Below are 19,025 nucleotides of genomic sequence, written 5' to 3' on the forward strand. Positions count from 1 at the left end.
AGAGTAAGTACACCTAACTACATACTAACTAATAGGTTGCTCAAGGCTTCATCCAACCTGGCTGTGAACACTGCCAGTGTTGGGGCAGCCACAGCCTCCCTGGGCAACCTGGGACAGTGTCTCACCACCCTCACAGGCAAAAAAATTTTCCTAATATCTAACCTACATTTCCCTTCTTTCAATTTGTACCCAAACACTTTGCACAGCTGTGTGCAGACTGGTGCTGACCAAAGGAGGGTTTTTTTGACTCACTGCCACAATTACACAGGAACAACAGGCAATTGGCCTGGATTGCTTTAACATGTGCTATTCTGCTCCCATTTTCGAATCAAAATCTTACCACCTGTTAATAAATATATCAAAGCATTGCACCAAAAGCAATTTTAGAGGTTAGTAAGTAAATATAGTAATATTATTTTTTGCATGCTGACCTACAACATAGGCTTGACCGGTATCTTCAATGGATGATGAGTCTGATTCATTTTTCTTTCTTTCAGGGCTTCTACTTAAACCTGCATGAGATTTTGAACTTAAAGGGGAGAAGGAGAGAAGGGGAACCAGACAGAGGGAAGAGGAAGTTGGGAGAGGGAAGGATCAATGTAATAAAATAATGGTATGAATAATAAATCAAAACTGATGCAAAATGTACATTGACTGTACACAAAGATACTGCAGGGTGGTCAGAGAGACTCTTACTTGTTTGGTTTTAATGCTCCTGCTGCTGATCCAGTATCAAATTTTGGCATTTGCTGAAAGACTCTTCCCATTATGTCTTCTATTTTTTGGGAGGAAGAGTCCAAAGCAGTAATAATATTTTTCCTTGGTGGGTAAACCGAGATGTGGCTTTGACTCAAATCATGAAATGACTTGCTCATAACTTTGGGTCTTTCCTCCCATGGAGTCTTCTCATTCTTGTCTCTTGCAGAGCCAGGCAGTGGCTGGAAGAGTGAGAGCTCAGAGCAGGACAGTCTCTTCAGAATCTCTGCTTGAACAGACAGAGGTCGAACTGCGAGTCGGTTCAATGTGCTGCTGGCCAAGCTGCCAGTACTGATTGCTCGGCCCATGTTGAAACCTTTCACAGAATCTGCATGAAGGTTTAGGCTCCTAAATGAAGCCCTTTCTGTGGAAATACAAAAAAACACAAAACAAAAGAAGTGTAAGTTTTTCAGTAGAACTAGTGTGACCTCCTTGTGTAAACAATACATTTTAAACTACTCACACAAAACATGTTTTCTCTACATGTACCATCATCAGCTACTACCCATCATGCAGTTTGCTCAGGAAGCAAAGTTTGGAGTTCATGACATTACACTAACCTGATCATCTCCTACACCAAAGTCCAAAAACACTGAACAGCAGAATTTTTATGCCCTTATTACCATGAAGACTCATATTTCCTATTAAACTGCTGAGCCTTATATACAGGCATATCATCTCTTTCTGCAAAACAAATATCCTCAAGCCAAGTGACCTGGAAGGCTGCACTTCCTTTAACCTGCTCATACCAGCCTTTTCCAAAATTTGAACACATAGGACTCCTCCATCTGTACACTATCAGGTCCTACCATACTTCCATCCATTAGGTTTCTTCACATGAGTCCCTACATATTTGCAGTACAGCTAAAAGGTCACAGGGGCTTGGCAGCATCTCTACCTGCTTAAAGACCATCAGTTCACTTGGGTGCACTTGAGGTCCTCCCCTGCCAGAAACATCCTAAACGTTTAAGCACAGTACAGAAAGTGTTGTCTGGGGTTTGCCAGACCTTTTGACTCATTAACAAGGATTCCCTTAAGCAGCAGAGAGAAACAGGTTTTGGATTGTAATTAAATTACTGTCAGCTGAGTCGTGGGAACTGTCTGGGTAGATGTTCTTAGCTGAAAGCAAAAGCAAGATAATACAACTTAGCATAACCCCTCTCTTAATTCAGAGCAAAGCTGAGCAGGGCTCATTTCTATTAGCCTAACTGCCTCCTAAGGCTAGCAGTGAAGTTCCTGTGGCTTGGCTCTCACACAGAAACTTGATAAAGCTGTGGCAACTTGTTGGCTGGTTACTTTAAAGCAAACCAGGCCACCTGAACCCTTCATAAACTTCACTGATGTCTTGGGAGTCAGTTCACAGGGAAGTCTGAGGAAAAGCAATCCTCAACTGCACATGTATTTCTGATTTAAGGTTAACCAGTAGTTTTTTTAATCATATCTATATCTAGGAAATAAGCTGCTTTAGGAATTTGCACTGCAACTAAAAAAAATAATTTACTTTTCTGGTACACATCATTCATTAACTCTCAAGGTAAATGCCCTGCCATTTAGGAAAGAGTCTATTTGGTAAATGCCACCTTGGTCCTGCCATTCATTGCAGAAGATATTCCTTCCCCCAATCCCTAGGGCAGGAACTAACTGCAACAGTGACTCATGCTTTCCCTGGAACAGCTGGACAGATCAAGAAGATTTAGTTGTGGAAGGTATTTTTTTTTTCTTTTTAAAGGTAAATTAGTACACAACTAACACTTTCTTATCCACGCCAAGTACCTTGTTCAGCCACAGCCACAAGACCAGATGAGCTACAGAAGAATTATTTTGCCCAATCAGACCAGAAATCCACAGATCTGTTTCCTGACTGACAGAAGGCATCAGTGGCACCTGATCTTGCTGTGTTCCCAACCTGGGGAACAGTGACTTAATAAAATATTCTAAGATCTCTTCTCTTGACTTTATATTTACCCTCTGTAAACATCAAACAGAATTTCTGTGGATTTCACGTGAATATTTTCACATCATCATCTATACAAACATAAGGCCTTTCACACCTTCTGCCAACCCCTGAACTGAAAATTCTCACATGCTCAAAACTCATCCTCTGTAAGGCTGACTTAAACCTCACTTCATCTTCGTGGCTTTCCATCTGCCCTTTCAAGAATCCAAAACATTAACCCTAAAACTCAATGCTTGGTTCTGTTCACTGCATGGCCACAGAAGTTAGGCAGAAAAAAAAAAAAAGAAACCACCATTCCTCATATTGCAGATTATCTTCCTTTTTATGTACCATAAAACTGCTAGTATTTTTCTTCTTTTTTTTTGCCTGCTTTTTTTTTTTGCTTGTTTGTTTGGGGTTTTGGTTTTTTTCTTTCTTTGTGGGGTTTTTGTGTGTTTTTTACACCTTTCTGACTCCTCTCTTTCTATTCATGTAGACAGAATATTATTCAAGAGGCATTCTCCTTTCATTTTCCAGGCCCCACTCTTTCTATTAGATTTACATGTGTTAAATTGGTTTCTCCCAGGTGACTAAAGGCATTGTGCATCAACTGAAAAACATGTCATGTACATCACAGGGGCTATAAAGGCCTTATGCCTCTATCCTCAGTTATGTTCCATGAAAATTTGTTCCCCATCACTGTGCACTTCAGGCCTTGTCCATTGTCTCAAAATATTTCCCATTCATTGAATGAAATCAGGGTGAGCCTTGCAAGACACTGTAATACTGTATTTCTAAATAATATTTCAAAGAATAACTGTTTTCTGTAGTCTGTCGCTCCACATCATGAGCACTGCAAGTGTTACAGGCACATGTTTGTGTTCACTGTGCTGTTCACCTGGAATAAGTCCTTAAGTAAGGAACATACACTTCATGTGGGGATCAGCCTTGACTTAATAATATTGTCTTCTGCCCCTTTCTTTACTGTTTTGCTGAGTGCTTCCAACCACCAGCTTTGACTGACATATGAAGGGCTCTGTAAAAATAAAACTATAAGAAACAAATAAATAGATAGATAGATAGATAGATAGATAGATAGATAGATAGATAGATAGATAAAACACTTGATGTTCCTGCTGGCTAAGAATAAAGCTTCCCAAATCACAGAATCATAGCACTTTAGGAGTTGGAATGGACTTTACAGATCATCTAGTCCCAACCCCCTGCCCTGGGCAGGGACACCTCCCACCAGAGCAGGTTGCTCAAGGCTCATCCAACCTGGCTGTGAACACTGCCAGGGTTGGAGCAGCCACAGCCTCCCTGGGCAACCTGGGACAGTGTCTCACCACCCTCACAGGAAAAAGCTTTTTCCTAATATTTAACCTAAAATACTGCCTGGGATTTCACTTCTCTAACAAAAGCAAAGGAGCATTTATAATTAATAGGCTATTTTGAGCAGCTGCTTCATCAGTGTTTTCTCTTTCTCCTTTTAAAAGAACATTATCCTAATAACCCTACTGCTATAAGCACATATATATATATATACAGGAAGGAGAAATGTGGCTAATCAATCTAGACCAGTAATAACAAAAGGAATTTTTCTGCTTTAATTGTTTGTACTTTTAATGACCAGTGTAATGGAATTAACCATCATGCTGATTTGTTTGCTTCTGATTACCAATGATTGCTGGAATTTGAGACCTCTGAATTCCAAGTCATCTGCACTGCACAGAAGCAAATGATTGTTTTTCAGACTCCCACAGCATAACACGAACGCCATCTGTTAAAAGCAACCAAGTTCTCCTAGCCAAGAAAGCCTTTCATGTATTGCTTTTCTCTGTAATTCAGGATCAGCAAACACTAAATTAGAGAATGGTACAAAGGCTTTAAGTCACTTGGTCCTATTGCTTTGCCTGAAGTTGGCTGAGCCCAACAGAATAGCAAAAACGCTGCAGAGTTGCCACAATGCGTTTCCTCACTCCCACCTCTCCTTTTTTTCTTTTTTTTTTTTTAATTAGAGATCACAATATCCACAGCAATGGGGTCAAACTCCATCCCAACTATACTGGTGGAAGTCTGGATTAACAGCAACTGGAATGCAGACAGATAAAAACAGAGAACAAAGAGAGGCAGACTGAGCAAACCAGCACTCCCAGCCCATGCTGAGGACCAGCCAGCCAAGTGAGCTCTGCCCCAAACAGTGAAGAAATGAGGGTAGAATGTCTTTACATTTTCTATTATACACATAAATTACATGGCATTTATGAAGAAAGCTGACCAGTATCAGTGTTGTTGTTCCTTACTCAGTCCTCCAAACATTATGTGGAATAGCTATACCCAACAGCAGCATCATGAAATGCTCTGTATTTTATTTGCCCTCCCATGATCACACCATTTTATCCATAATTCCACATTATCAAACCAAGTCCTTTCACATCAAGCAAAAGGTAAAATCCTATTATTGAAGTATCTTCAAGTGACTTCTGAAAAAAAAGCCAAACCCATTAATCAAAGGGGAAAATACTTCGTGACCTATTTTTAGATTCCTTTTAGTTCAGAGGAGCTGCTGTGTGCCAGTTTCTGTGTGAACTGCCAAACTTTTTTTCGCTCCATCTTAAACAAAATCTAAACAAACTTGGCTAGTAGAGTCTCTTCACAGTATAAACCCTCCAAATGTAGAGCTGCACTCTACAGTCAGCAGAATTACTGAAGTTCAGTTTTTCTCCTTACAAAAATACATATAGATTGCTGTTACAAACCAACACAGTATCACACTCCTTACCAATGTCCTGAGTGTCTTGGTTGCTCTGCCTGGTTCTCATCTGTAGTTGGAACTTATGCTGGGAGGAGCAAAGATGCAGAAGGTACTGGCAAGTCTTACTATTGTCAGTCTGAAAGGCATGTTTGATACCATCTGACGTGTTCTGCAAAGTTATTTTCTTCTTCTACACAACGGAGAAAGAAAATAGGTGAAGACAATGATGTCTTTTAGCCTACAAAGAATTTTGTATTTGCTTGTGCACAGTTACAGCATTCAAACTTTCCTGAAGCAAAATGCACTGATGGGAGAGATTTCTGTTAAAATAGGAGTTGAAAGTAATTTGAGATTTATGAAGTAGCACTTTAAAGCTACTTCTAGGCTAGTGAGATGGTGCTTTATTATTATTTAATCCTTCTCTGTTACTGTTAGTGCTGAGTAATGACAACCAGCACTATCACATTTTGCAGGATGAGGGTTTCAAAAGCCTCTGAGGAAGTCACAAGGGATGCTGTGCTCAAGAGAAAAAGAACTCGATGCCCATCTAATTCTGAAATCCATCAGTTAATGTTCCAGGTCTTGAATTTATCTTTTTGGTAATTTTTGAGCTTCCATTTATCCATTCTAGTTAAAATCATATCACAGATGAAACAGGCTATAGCTTTTCAATAAAGTATCAGGCAGAATTAGAACTCATGTTTTCAATACCTATATAAAGGTAAGCATTTGAGGCCGGATGACTCATTAAAAACTGACACATGATCACCAGATTATGGTGTACCCACTGAAGTTGGCTGGTATTGTCAGGATCAAGTGTCAGCCCCTGTTATCCACTATCAGTGAACTTTTGGAAATGTAACAACTTAAAAGCAACATAGCTGCATTTATTAGTTACACTGAGTACTGGCATTTGCCAGGACCCAGTCCTCAAAAGCAGGATTCTCATCCTGGTGATTCTTCACTATCAATGCCCCATACAGCAGCATGGGCAGATTGCCCAGAAATGCAGTTAATGGGCAAAGCTTCTCCCCAAGCTTAGAGCATTCCTTGAGCTATCTTTCCTCAGAAGGCAGGGAAGCCACATTTCACATCAATACAGATTTGCCAAAACCTCTCTTCTGAGGTTGGAATTTCAGCAGCACTGAATGCAAGCTTAATCACAACCCTTATTTCAATCCCATAATACAACAGCCACACAAAATGTTGTCCACGGACAACAAAATGTTGTTGGATTATGCTGTAAAGCACCATCTTGATTTGTAGAAATAAACACAAAACTCACCATAGTTCGAGTCACTAATACAGATGTGTACACACAGATAGAGAAAAAGAGACAACTTACACTAAAGGATATTTTCTTTGTCTCTCTCCATGGGAAACGCAGTACAGGGGTCCTGGCACCATTGTGAACTTCAAAGATAACAACTCCTTTGCAGCACACTCCCAGAAGGATTCCTGTTTGGGATCTCTTCTCAGGCAGCACATGATGAAGATGAACCCCATATTCTGTGAGCCTCTGACACAACTGTACAGATCAATGAAACTTCTATGAATAAAAAGGTTAAGGCCACTGCAAGTTTTTATACCTCTCTATAAATATTTTCATGCATGGATTTCAGTGGTTAAGTTATAAGAACACTTCAGTAAAACAAGAAACAGGCTTAGAAGGGGCAAAGCCAGCTGAGTGTCTCTTCCATCACATACTCAAAGAGACTGCAGAACTACAGTGTGACTGTGGAATTACAGTATAGTGGTTATTCAGTGTTTCAGCAGAAAACCTTCACCCCCTGGACTCATTTGCAGTCATTGCATCAATGCAGAACCTGATTACTATCTCATGAGGAACAGCAGCTAATCCTATAATTGGATTTCTCAATGGGCCCTTTTAGAATGATCCAAATGTATCTGTGATTACAGTTCTCCTATCATCTTACATAGAACCTGCACTAGAAAGTCTTCTCTCCTAAGTAATTCTTCTGCCTTGCTTCCTACCTAGCACCATCGACAGTATTAGCTGTAAGAAAACTCTTAATAATTTAACTTTTCTCTTCCCCACAACAGAAAGCACAAGAGGCATGGGGAATGCAGGGTGTGCTGCCTCAAACACAGCAAACACAAGGATCAACAGCTGCTTTTTCCTACCTCAAACTAAAGCAGGAAGACTACTAACTGGAAAAAAAGTGAAAAAATTTTCCATCTGTTATAATTTCTTTTTGCTTGTTATGATGTGTCTTCTGAAAAAAATATTTCCAACTTTCTTCCTTTCAGTGTTACTCAGAACCTGAGCTGTTTTCCTGTGCTTGCCCTTGAAGTCCATGCACCTATCTTCCAACAAGGAGTTTCTTAAATCACAGATTAAGGAAGCTAATTGCTGTCCACTTACCTTCAGAAATTCTAACTCTGTCTCCTTTTCAGATGCACCCACGTAAGTGCTATGCAATTTTGGCAGCTCTTCCTTGATGTAGGACAGATCTAGTTTCTCCATCACTCTAGCTGGGACATAGTGCTCTAGTCTGAAATATGACAGGCCATGCACCTGCAACACGAAACAGTTTTGTGATGGCAGCTCCATATACTACCCTATGAGCAGGAAAACTTTCTACACAGAATCACACATTACATCTCAGAGGATCATGTGATTCTGAATAAGGGGAGGGAATCAGAATCTCAACCCCAACCCAGAGCTTAATTTCACATTGGTTTCTTCATATTCAAGTCTGACTCTGCTTCCACTGAAAAGAGAGGGTTCAACACCCAGACCTTGAACTAGATTCTGCAGCAAACTGTGTTAGACTACAAGAACACATGCTCCCAGCAAAACCTGCCAACAGCGTATCAGCTGAGCTTCCAGTGCAGGGCAGAGCTGTGAAGCCTCTGTGGAAGATCACAGCCCATATTTTAATTAAGCAGTGAAATCGATGATGTACCTCTGCCTGGTAATCTCCATACTCAGCCTGGAGAGCTAGGGATGCTAATAATAAGGCTGTCTCATCATCACAGTGCATCCTGTCTTCTAGGATGTCCTTCCGCAACTGTAGGTAATACTGATGACAGGTCAGGGTGTGCCTGGAATAGGAAAATGAAACAAAAACCATGAAAAAAAACCCCCCACCGTCTTCCTGTTACAACAAATTTCCAGTATTTGATTACTACCCTACTTTTCTTCCATAAATGTAGGGCTTAAGGGGCTAAAATTTGATATACTCACTGTATAAGACTGACATCATCCACAAAAAACTTGATGCGAAAAAACAGAGTGAAGTTGACAGGAGGCTTGTTCTTTTTCTTTGGCTCTTCTTTCCATCCTTCTGGAGCTACTTTACTGAGCTTTATGTCAGGATCAACGAAGAAAAATTCATTGTCTGCCATGAACATTAAAGAGAAGCACATGGGTAAAAACATTAAAACCAAGTATTTTCTCCAGCTAGAGGATAAAGACCGTATTCATAATTCTGAAATTTGGTTTTGAACAGTAAGGTTTTCTGTTGACTAACAATGACTTATAAGCAGAATATCTGTTAAAGGGAATACTGAATTAGGGCAGAAGAAATAATTTTATAGTTATCCTGAAAACACCAGTAGGTAAAAAAACTACAAAATAAGAGCATGTGGGTTTTGTTATATTTACAAGTTCTTATCCCATAGGAAATCCAAAACCAGTCATTCCTTTCCTCCCTTACTACTTCTGTCCCATTTACATTTCTGCAAGATATTTTCGGGGCTTTCTAAATTGCCAAGAGCACCGGGAGCTGCTGTGGACAGAGTAAGCTCTTAAGCTGCTAGTAGTTTCTATGTCATGCAAATATTCTGAGCACTACAGTCCTGCCAGAGCCTGTGAGACAGCCCAAGAGGAAACTTGGCTGTGAACATGTTAGTTCTGCCACAATGACCTCCTACCCAGGGGGAAAAAAATCCCATTCAAATTCTGGTCTGTTCTAATAGCAAAAACTTAACAGCTCAGGAGCAACTGAGGCAACTCTCTCTATTGTAGGTGTCCTCCTAATGCATCCCAATGGGTTTGCCTCCACTAGAGGCACATTAACAGAACCCAAAGCCATTCTGTGGCCTCTGACAGATACTAGACTGAGAGAAGGCAACAGACCACAGGAAAGAAAACTTGGCAACAAAAGAGCAAAAGCTGCCCAAGATGAGCTGCCATTACTCAGGCAGATGTAGAATTTTGTTGTGCAAGGCTGTTCTCCATCAAGCAATATATTTTGCCTCAAAACAAGAAAACATAAAGCAAATGCCTTGCAGATGCCCGGCAGTCTCTGCTCATCTTTTCTCAACAGCATGTAGCTAATCCTTCTTATTCTGTACCTCTTAAATGCATCAGATGATTATTCTTACCTCTTAAAGTAGCCAGTCCAAAGAAGTGATGCTCCACCAAGCCAATATGGGCAACAACCATATCAAAGACATCTTTACATATCGTTTTGGTGTCACAGGTCAGCTCCAGCTTCTGCCCACTTAGAAGCATCACGTTTACTTTTCGCCTGGTGTCATCATTCTTCCCTTTCTTTGTCTGCATTTTGTGAAATAAAAATCTCTCAGCATTCCCACTTGTGATAAAAAGGCATTTGTCAGTTTTGCACTTCCCTTGCCACAGATGGCTGAGCAGCCTCTTTCTTACCAAGATAGACTTGGGTAGATCCAAGGAGATGAATGGCTCGATCGTCATTTTCACAAACTCAGGGCCAAAGAAATTCTGCAAATCACAAAAGAGCATGAATGAGCACTGTGTTGATGAACAATAGGCTGAGGCACAGTTGACACCTGCCTGCAAACATGAAACAGGAACCAAAGGTCAAAATGATAAAATTGTACTAAATTCCTCCATTGAGCTGCTAAGCCTGAAGAACCTGATTCTGCCAGCATGTGTGTCAGACAGCAAAGGTAAGCTACAGTCTGGGTGACATTATCACTCTGCTTATTGCCCTTCCTTTGCTGGACAAAAAGCCAACACTGTAGTATTTGTCTTCCCTCAAAACACAGGGTGTGGGTTGCATATTGAGGCCATCTGGGTTTATCTCAGTAAGGGACTGCCTGACATCACTAAGGTTTTCTGCACTGGTGATAATTCCACCTTGACAAATCTCTGCCTGTGCCACACAAGTCTCATCTTGCAAAGACTGAAATGTTTCAGCCTAATTCTATCTGATGGGTTCAAGTAGATATCCTGGTCAATTTGTTTCTGCCTATAGACAAATAAGTGTTCTACTAATTCATCCTATAAATTCATCCTATAAATGACACACAAGTCTCATCTTGCAAAGACTGAAATGTTTCAGCCTAATTCTATCTGATGGGTTCAAGTAGATATCCTGGTCAATTTGTTTCTGCCTATAGACAAATAAGTGTTCTACTAATTCATCCTATAAGTTACAGAAGGTTAGCTGTCCAAACTGTTATAGGAAGTCCTCTATACAATACCACAGGTGGCCTGAGATTCTCCTTTTGAGGAAAAATATTCTTTGGCAGCTGCCTACTATGTACTATATGCAAAACACCTGCACATAACATAAAGAGTCAGGGGGCAGGGTGGGTAATTAACCTAATTAGTTAAAGCCTACATGAACTAGCTCATCAGAATGCTATGGACTGGAGACAGATAAAGGAACTATTACCCTGGATTAGGGCAGCAAATCTCCCTGAGTCTTGGTTCAAGTTTTCCCATCCTTATTAGAAAAGTAAATATCCAATTCACAGAAAGCAGCAGCAGAGGGCATCAAGCCATCACTTCTTCTGAACATCAGACACTATTTACCTATATACCTCTGTCTCTCTCTTTGTCATCTTGTATTTCAGTCACATACCAAGACAGCTGGGAAAGCAAGGGGAGTTTGCATGGGGATTCAGGGTGAACCTAAGGGCAAAATGAATCTTCCTTTACCTTCCCAACTTGTTCATTTAATAACCTTTGATGCTGGTGGGACACATCCACATTCTACTAAGAGAAAAGCAAATGAAGTGGTTGAAAACACCACAGAATACAGGAGAAATCCTACACCTTACCTTTGTTAGGACACTGTATTGTTTAATTGATGCAATCTTTAGTCAAGCCTTGCTGTCTGTTTTAGCATCTCTTGATACGTCTTCAGGCTCTGTAGCCACTAATGCCACAAAATGTCAGAAGTTTACCCTGTGAGAGTTGACCTCTCCTATCAGGACAACACCAAACACCTAGTATTTAATCTGCTGATGACTGTTGATTATAGGACCCAGTTTATGAATCCCACAAATTAGAGTTTCAATCAAGGCACTGCTCTGTTCCAACAAAAATAAGAGTTCACCTGAGATCAGGGCATTACCCTCAGTTTTCTTTGTGTCATGGCTGTTTCCAGGGCTATTTCTCTCAGAGGATCTCTGGTGATGTCAAGCACTGAGGATCTAATTGCATCTCCTGGGTAGAGGTTAGGTCGGGACTGCCTGAGAGCCATTCTAGCTTGCAGTTGCATCATTTCTTCTTCCTGACGCTTTAGCATCACTTCTTGACTGATCAGTTTGCCTTCAAATGGTGCTTCGTGTTGCCTATAGTACAGTCAGAGGGGGTGACAGACATTAAAGCTATGTTTAAGACATTCTGCTGCTTTAAGCACACGTGTAAGTGGAAACAGAACACAAAATTTAGTTAACAAATATTACATTAAACACATTTATTCAGCAGCCAGGAGGTTAGCTCTGTGCAGCAACCCAGCAATATAGAAAATGAGCAAACATGCCAAGTTCCTACAGCTGCCTGTCCTCTATTCATATGAAAATAAAGGCTCAGCTGCACTCTAAAAAAAACTTGACACAACAAACCCCGTGAATCAGAACAAAACCAGTGAACACACAGGAGGAAGAAAAGTACTAATGCTTTGAAAATATCTTAGTTTCGGTCTTCAAGCAGGGACTATGAAAAAAGGCATGCCCAGAAACATGTTGTTAAAGAAAAAACTGAAATAATAGTGTACTTTATTTAAGTAAATATTGCTCCAAACACTTGTGGGCCTGTTATTTATACCCTGGTTTTCCCTAACTAGTAGTACAGCTTGAAATATTTACAAACATATTTTATGTTTATCAAAATCCTATATCCTAAATTATGCTAAATATCAAACTCTGATGTTTTCATCATCTTTCTTTGCTGAAAATCATTCCTTTTATTTAAAATTTCCAAGAATGGCCAGGTTCAAGCAGAGTCATCACAAAGACTAAATTAGAGACTAAACTAATGATCTGAAGGAAAAAAATGAGGGGAAAAAAAAAGTAAAACACACCAGTATTTAAAAAACACAACAACCCATCCTCAAGTTCTTTTCTCAGCAGATGTGGATCCAAAGCATCCTACCAGTTTTCCTGTCCATAGAAGGAAAGAAATTCAAGTCTCATTTTGGGTGAACTAAAGCCATTTTTTTATTTGATAAATAAAAAAGGTGGTTAGGAACTGCAAAGAACAGAGAAATGCAAGAAAAATAAACCCAACTTCCACTCCCTTTCCCTCTGATCCATGCTTAGAACAAAACACCTTTAAACCCCAAACTAAATATAAACCAATCAAGTCTTCCTTAGAAATCCCAAACCAAGAGAAAAACAAAGTTTGCCTTCTGTTAACATAACTCTACAAAGGCAATTTTAGGCACATATGGACAGTGGAAACTAAGGCAGTTTTTACACACAAAAAAACCACTTTAAGCAGTTGTAAGCTAAGTGTTTTGCATACCATCTAAACTGAGTAATGAAAAACATGAAAGGGCAAAGAAAATGTTTAGACTCCTGCATATCACTGCACTCAAATTTAGAAATATAGATAAATGTAGAGTAAGTCCTGCTCTGACAGCCCTTTATAGGCATATAATCTACAGACTTTTAAGGACATGAAATGTATATACCTACTTTTTAGAAGAACCTAAAGGGAGCTGGAAAGGGACTCTGTTAGGAACTGTAGTGATAGGACAAGGGGTAACGGGTTCAAATGGAAAGAGGGGAAATTTAGGTTAGATATTCAGAAGAAGTTTTCCCTGTGAGGGTGGTGAGACACTGTCCCAGGTTGCCCAGGGAGGCTGTGGCTGCCCCAACCCTGGCAGTGTTCACAGCCAGGTTGGATGAGCCTTGAGCAACCTGCTCTGGTGGGAGGTGTCCCTGCCCAGGGCAGGGGTTGGGACTAGATGATCTCTAAGGTCCATTCCAACCCCTAAAATTCTATGATTCTCTGAAGATATGTTTGATGAATGACATATCAGTTAATAAACTAAGAGAAAAATGCACCTGGGCCAGACAGTACAGTTGTCTATGCTACTGGGTGGATATGATTTCAAATTTTACTTTCATCTTTTTATAAAGTTAGTAATGAATACCAATATTATGAACACTGCATCACATTCTCTTTGTTTCTGTTAAAGTGTCATTGCTTAGTATACAAAACCAGCATTAAAATAAGAAGAGTTACATATAAGAAGAGATCAATACTAAAAGTTCCTCAAGAATTTTTAGGGAAGATATAGTCATAGAAAAATATATGAATGTAAACCCATTATCCTTCCCACTCTACAAGCCTTTCATAGCACTGCTTCTCTTCTCCCTCCTCTGTTTCTTTCTACAACAGACTTAACATGCAGCTAAAAGGACAAAGTAATGAGAAAAGGCCTCAGACCTGCTAAGACATGTGCACATGCTTAGCTTTTCACCATGAGGAAACTTCTTAGGATTGACGTATGTGGGAATATTGACAATGAACTAAGTTAAATACACCCACGAGCGCCCTCAGATCAAGGTCTAAGGATGGGCTCTGAAAGACAACAAAACCAAACACTTTCTGAACAGAAATATCTATGAATTATCAAAGACACTATGAAAAAGACAGGCATGTTGGTACTAGCTCTATCTGAAAACATTTGCTACTGTGAAAACACCTACTACAGAAAAAAGTTATCTTTTTAATAACATACAGCCCTGTGCAACAGGAGCAATTGAAGGTTTTTATCATTAGGTTGGTTTTATCAGCTTTGTGGACATGTATTAGTTTCTCTGAAAACTGGGGTGGCTGTGGGGTATCTGTGGAGGAAGCTCAAAAACCTAATGGTCTCTCCTGCCATGGATGCAGTGAGAGGACTAGAGGGAATGGCCATAAGCTCAGACAGGGGAGATTTAGATTAGATATTAGGAAAAAAATATTCACTATTAAGGTGTTCAGGCACTGGAATATTGCCCAGGGAGGTGGTGGCGTCACTGTCCCTAGAAGTGTTTTAGAAGTGTCTGGATCTGGCACTGGAAGATATCATTTAGGGGTTACAGCAGAGCAACACATTGATGGTTGGACATGATAGTCTTAAAGGTCCCTTCCAACCTTGATGATTCTATGGTTCTATGAAGTATTTTCCTAGTTTGGTATACAAGCTCTATCACCAACCCTAAATCTGTATTCTTCAGCATCCTGGGTAAGTAAAACTGGCTTGGTCAGGCTGTCAGTTTTCTATGGAGGCTTAGAGCACAGTTCACACTAGGTTCCAAAACAAGGAATTCATCTCTCCTACAGACAAGGAAACACTGCTGATACACACAAGCAGAGCAGAGCAGATTCTCTGGTGAAGTTCAGAACATGCAAGTACTATTACTCCAACAACAACAACAAAAATAAGTCTAAATTACATTCCTAACAGATAACATCATAAAAGTGTGTTTTGTGTGGTGCTTCATCAGACAAGTACTTGGCTACTACTCTGTATTTTCCTCAATGTCTGCATGCAAACCAGAACCTCACAGCTCGTTATTAGCCTGGAGATGATAGGTGAGCAGTCACCTGGAAGGCTGACGCCTCTAAAAAAGGGAAGCGAATTAACTCTTCCCCTAGTGTACTTACCAAGAAATGAGCAGGTATTGGATCAGAGAAGGAAGTTGGAAGAAGGGATGCAGGTAGGCATTCTCTAATGATTAGTGCAGTGGAAAGGTCAGGAATAGACTGAGAGATGTCTTTTGGTAAGTTAGGAAGGATATGAAAATGAAATCTACTGGAAGGAAAAGGCAACAGAAGGAAGAGATCCATGTCAGCTGCTGCTCCTAGAGAGAAAAAGGAAAAAATAGTAAAGGAAGAAAAAGAAAGCAAAATAATAAAAGGGGGGGAAAGGAAAAAAAATAAGGAATATAAGAAGCAAAGAGGAAACAAAACACAAGCCATTGCCATGAGGAATGCATTCCAAGAAGTTTAAAGGACAACAACATAGACCACAAGAAGGGTTTGACTATACTCTGACTATACTACTGAATGCCTATGGCTTCTCCTAATTTCAGAAGAGGTGAGCCCACTCAAACAGCACAAGCTGTGCTGGCTGATAACTCTCAACAGCTTCACTGTTTGTTGTTTTTTCTAAAGGCTCCCTCAAACCCAAATTCCTCTATTTAATTTCCAAGTCAGTTTCACAAGGATAATTCCATGGATCATGAAGCAGATTGACTCTAAGAACATGTCACAGGACCAGTAAAATTAATATGTACTTAAGTACAGATGGTGTCTCTCACACTGAGAAAAACACTGAAACATGCTCCCAAGTGCTGGGGAAATCTAAGCAATAGATTAAGTTGCATATATTTCCCCAAACCCTGGAACCAAATAACCTGTCAAAGCATGTGCACTCTGAGAATCTGCTCCTTGGAACTTCTTGTTATCACTGGTTTTCCTCTGAGAGCTGAGGTTTCTGAAGTTATAAAAGCCAAGGATGTTTTAAAGCAGCAACATGCAATGTTATGGATGAAAATATGAAGTTACTTTCTTAGACATCTCCTGCTTAACTAACCAGCATCATTGATGGTATTCCTTTTACACTTGCTAGCATTGGAAAGTTTTAACAGCTGTTGTGAGAGAGAGGAGCACACAGTTTTCTATTCAGCTCACATAATTAACAAAGGTCTTATCTAAGTATTGCTGTAGGACTGAATTCTGCTTGTGGCTGCTTTCCTCTTTCTCAATAGGTTAGAAAAAAAGGCTAGTAAAATTAGCTTTCAGCCTTATTTTCTTGTCTTGGATATACTTACTGGTCTGGTACTTAGATTAATAGAAAATCTCAAACTTAATCACCTTATGAAAAATAGGGGAACAAATACAAAAATCAGTAAAGAACTATCTGTGGTATCCTACCAGGACACTTGTGCAAGTGCAGAGTGGTATCTTTTAGAAAAAGCAGAGAGAGGATGCCAAGCTGAAAGAGATGCAAAAAAATACTAAGCCTTAAAATAAGACTGTATAGCTCTATACAAGTAAAATTGGTAAGCACAACAGGTAAGCAATTCTAGATTTCACACCTATACAAATTACATCCATTAAAGGTATCAGTTTCAACAGAGTAACATAAAATAATGTGAAACTAACCATGAGAAACTATTCCCTGCTTTACCTTGGCGTTTTCACTTGCACAATAGACCAGATTCACTTACAACAATGACTCATTTACATCGTGACTCCTTTGCATATCACACACCACTTTCTGAAACACTTTGTAAATAGAAACAAAAGGTCTCTATCAGCATCTGCAAATTACTGCCCTTATATTTTGAAGCCACAGTGCTGAACTGGCAATTTCCTAGGTTCAAGGCAAAGCAGAATGAAGGTTGACTTAGCAGTTTTCACCAGAAGAAAGAAACAAGCCAATGGCAATAAGTTAAGGAAGCTCTGTGCTCATTCTGTATACAATAGTAAATCTGCTTGGCCATTTTAGTGTGGTGCTACAACAGTATAAAATACAAAGTAGAAATTCACAGTTCTTTAACAGGGGTTATGTATATCATAAACCAGTAACCACCCACTTGAAAGTCTGCCCTAAAAGCACACATATTAGCCAAAATCCCCATGTCAAGCCAGGCTGGACTTCCAAGACTGCTTGGACACTGCCAGCACATACGCTGTTACATGGATAGATACCACATTCCTGACAAAAATCAGTGCAGACTCAGTTAAGCTATGCCTAAATTCAGGCTGAGGAAATTGGGGCTGCTCAGCCTGGAGAAGAGAGGACTGTGTGGAGACCTCAGAGCAGCTTTTCAATATCTGAAGGGCCTACAAGGAGCTGGAGAGGGACTCTGTGTTAGGAAATGCAGAGACAGGACAAGGGGTAATGGGTACAAACTGAAGAAGGGGACGTTTAGGTTAGATGTGAGAAAAAAGTTTTTTCCTGTGAGGGTAGTGAGACACTGGCACAGGCTGCCCAGGGAGGCTGTGGCTGCCCCAACCCTGGCAGTGTTCACAGCCAGGTTGGATGAGCCTTGAGCAACCTGATCTAGTGAGGAGGTATCTCTGCCCAGGGCAGGGGGCTGGGACTAGATGATCTCTAAGGTCCATTCCAGCCCTTAAGTTCTATGATTCTATGATCCTTCCTCCTGCAAGAAATGCCAATATATAGGTTTCCAGACAACTTTGCAGTTTTCAGACAAAGTCCAAGTAGTAAGAAAACCAATGCATCAAATGAGATAACTGAAAGCTGTAAGATTTCCAAGTAACTGCTCTCTTGTTCACCTGCACTGAGGACAGTTCATTGGAGACCCTGCCGTACTCAGATCCATTTATGGCACACAGTACAGTGCAAGAAGCAAACACTCATTTATTTTCATCTCCATGCTCAAAGCCTGGCTCTGAGCCCTATTCACTGCACATGACCCCGTGCATCAAATGAACACGGAGGACACATCACCAGCCTTGTCACATCACCTGGAACAGTTCCAATCTTCAGGCACCTCCAAGTTCCTTTAATAGGATAGAAAAGGATTTCCCTCCAACTCATTCCAAAACCATATAAATATCTGAAAATATTGAGCACAGAGCAATTTTTCACCTGGCATGGAAAGCAAAAAGCTGCAAACAAAGGCTTTGTTGGTGTAATGTGATGAAGGAAGAGGGGAAGGAAAAGATGTGACTTCATTTCCTCCCCTGTTACTACAAAAACTATTTGCATCATTTTACTAAAATATTCCAAGGTGATTAGGCATCTGAAAGAGACCAGAAGAAATTTTTCCATCCAAAATGTCAACGTCAATAAAAATTCTCAAACCTTTAGACTAGAACCATTCCCAAAACGTAACAGGTACAGCAAAATGTGCTTTTGCTATAAAAAGATGCTGTACTAAGGTGATGTTCAAAGCAGAACCTACTTTTTAAAGCTGTATTGATGAAGAACACTTGAAAAATTAGAAGCCAAATAGATGTAATATTTGAATATACAGCACAGAAAAGTAGTTTTCAAAAGGCATAAACCATTCCTGAACTGGCCTGACTAATCAGTGCTGAGTTATGAAGAAAAACCAATCCAAGCACAAAAACATAATCTGTTTGCCAGAATAACTAACCCAATACATGGCTTTTGACTAACTCAAAAGAAATAACCATCCTGTCATTTCCTTATGGAATGAAAAATACAAATCAATATGCATTAATATCAGCACTTTGCAAAACTTTATTTCAGAAAAGTACAATTACAAAAATAATTATTTCCAAGCAGAAATAGCCCCTGATCTTCTGACAACAGCTTGACAGGGTTCAACCCAGTCTCCATTAAACATGGGAACTGAATTTGGACTCCTAACTTACCTCTACATCACAGTGCATCAGGA

The 19,025-nt window shown here is 40.0% G+C and overlaps 1 protein-coding gene across 1 annotated transcript in view; it reads right to left on the reverse strand.

The window, feature by feature from the left end:
• PTPN13 (protein tyrosine phosphatase, non-receptor type 13 (APO-1/CD95 (Fas)-associated phosphatase)) overlaps positions 1-19,025 on the reverse strand; it is a gene marked incomplete at its 3' end in the record, with an annotated part of 91,090 nt that overhangs the window by 26,678 nt on the left and 45,387 nt on the right. The window contains exons 9-18 of the mRNA XM_009085249.1: positions 11,762-11,981; positions 10,084-10,158; positions 9,801-9,975; positions 8,659-8,812; positions 8,378-8,516; positions 7,834-7,986; positions 6,793-6,975; positions 5,475-5,637; positions 697-1,120; positions 432-529 (exon numbers count right to left, since the gene is read on the reverse strand). Coding sequence (XP_009083497.1) covers positions 432-529; positions 697-1,120; positions 5,475-5,637; positions 6,793-6,975; positions 7,834-7,986; positions 8,378-8,516; positions 8,659-8,812; positions 9,801-9,975; positions 10,084-10,158; positions 11,762-11,981 — 1,784 coding nt within the window. The remainder of the gene's footprint in view (positions 1-431; positions 530-696; positions 1,121-5,474; positions 5,638-6,792; positions 6,976-7,833; positions 7,987-8,377; positions 8,517-8,658; positions 8,813-9,800; positions 9,976-10,083; positions 10,159-11,761; positions 11,982-19,025) is intronic.

The sequence above is a fragment of the Acanthisitta chloris genome, unplaced genomic scaffold, assembly GCF_000695815.1.
Source record: "Acanthisitta chloris isolate BGI_N310 unplaced genomic scaffold, ASM69581v1 scaffold7862, whole genome shotgun sequence".
NCBI lineage: Eukaryota > Metazoa > Chordata > Aves > Passeriformes > Acanthisittidae > Acanthisitta > Acanthisitta chloris.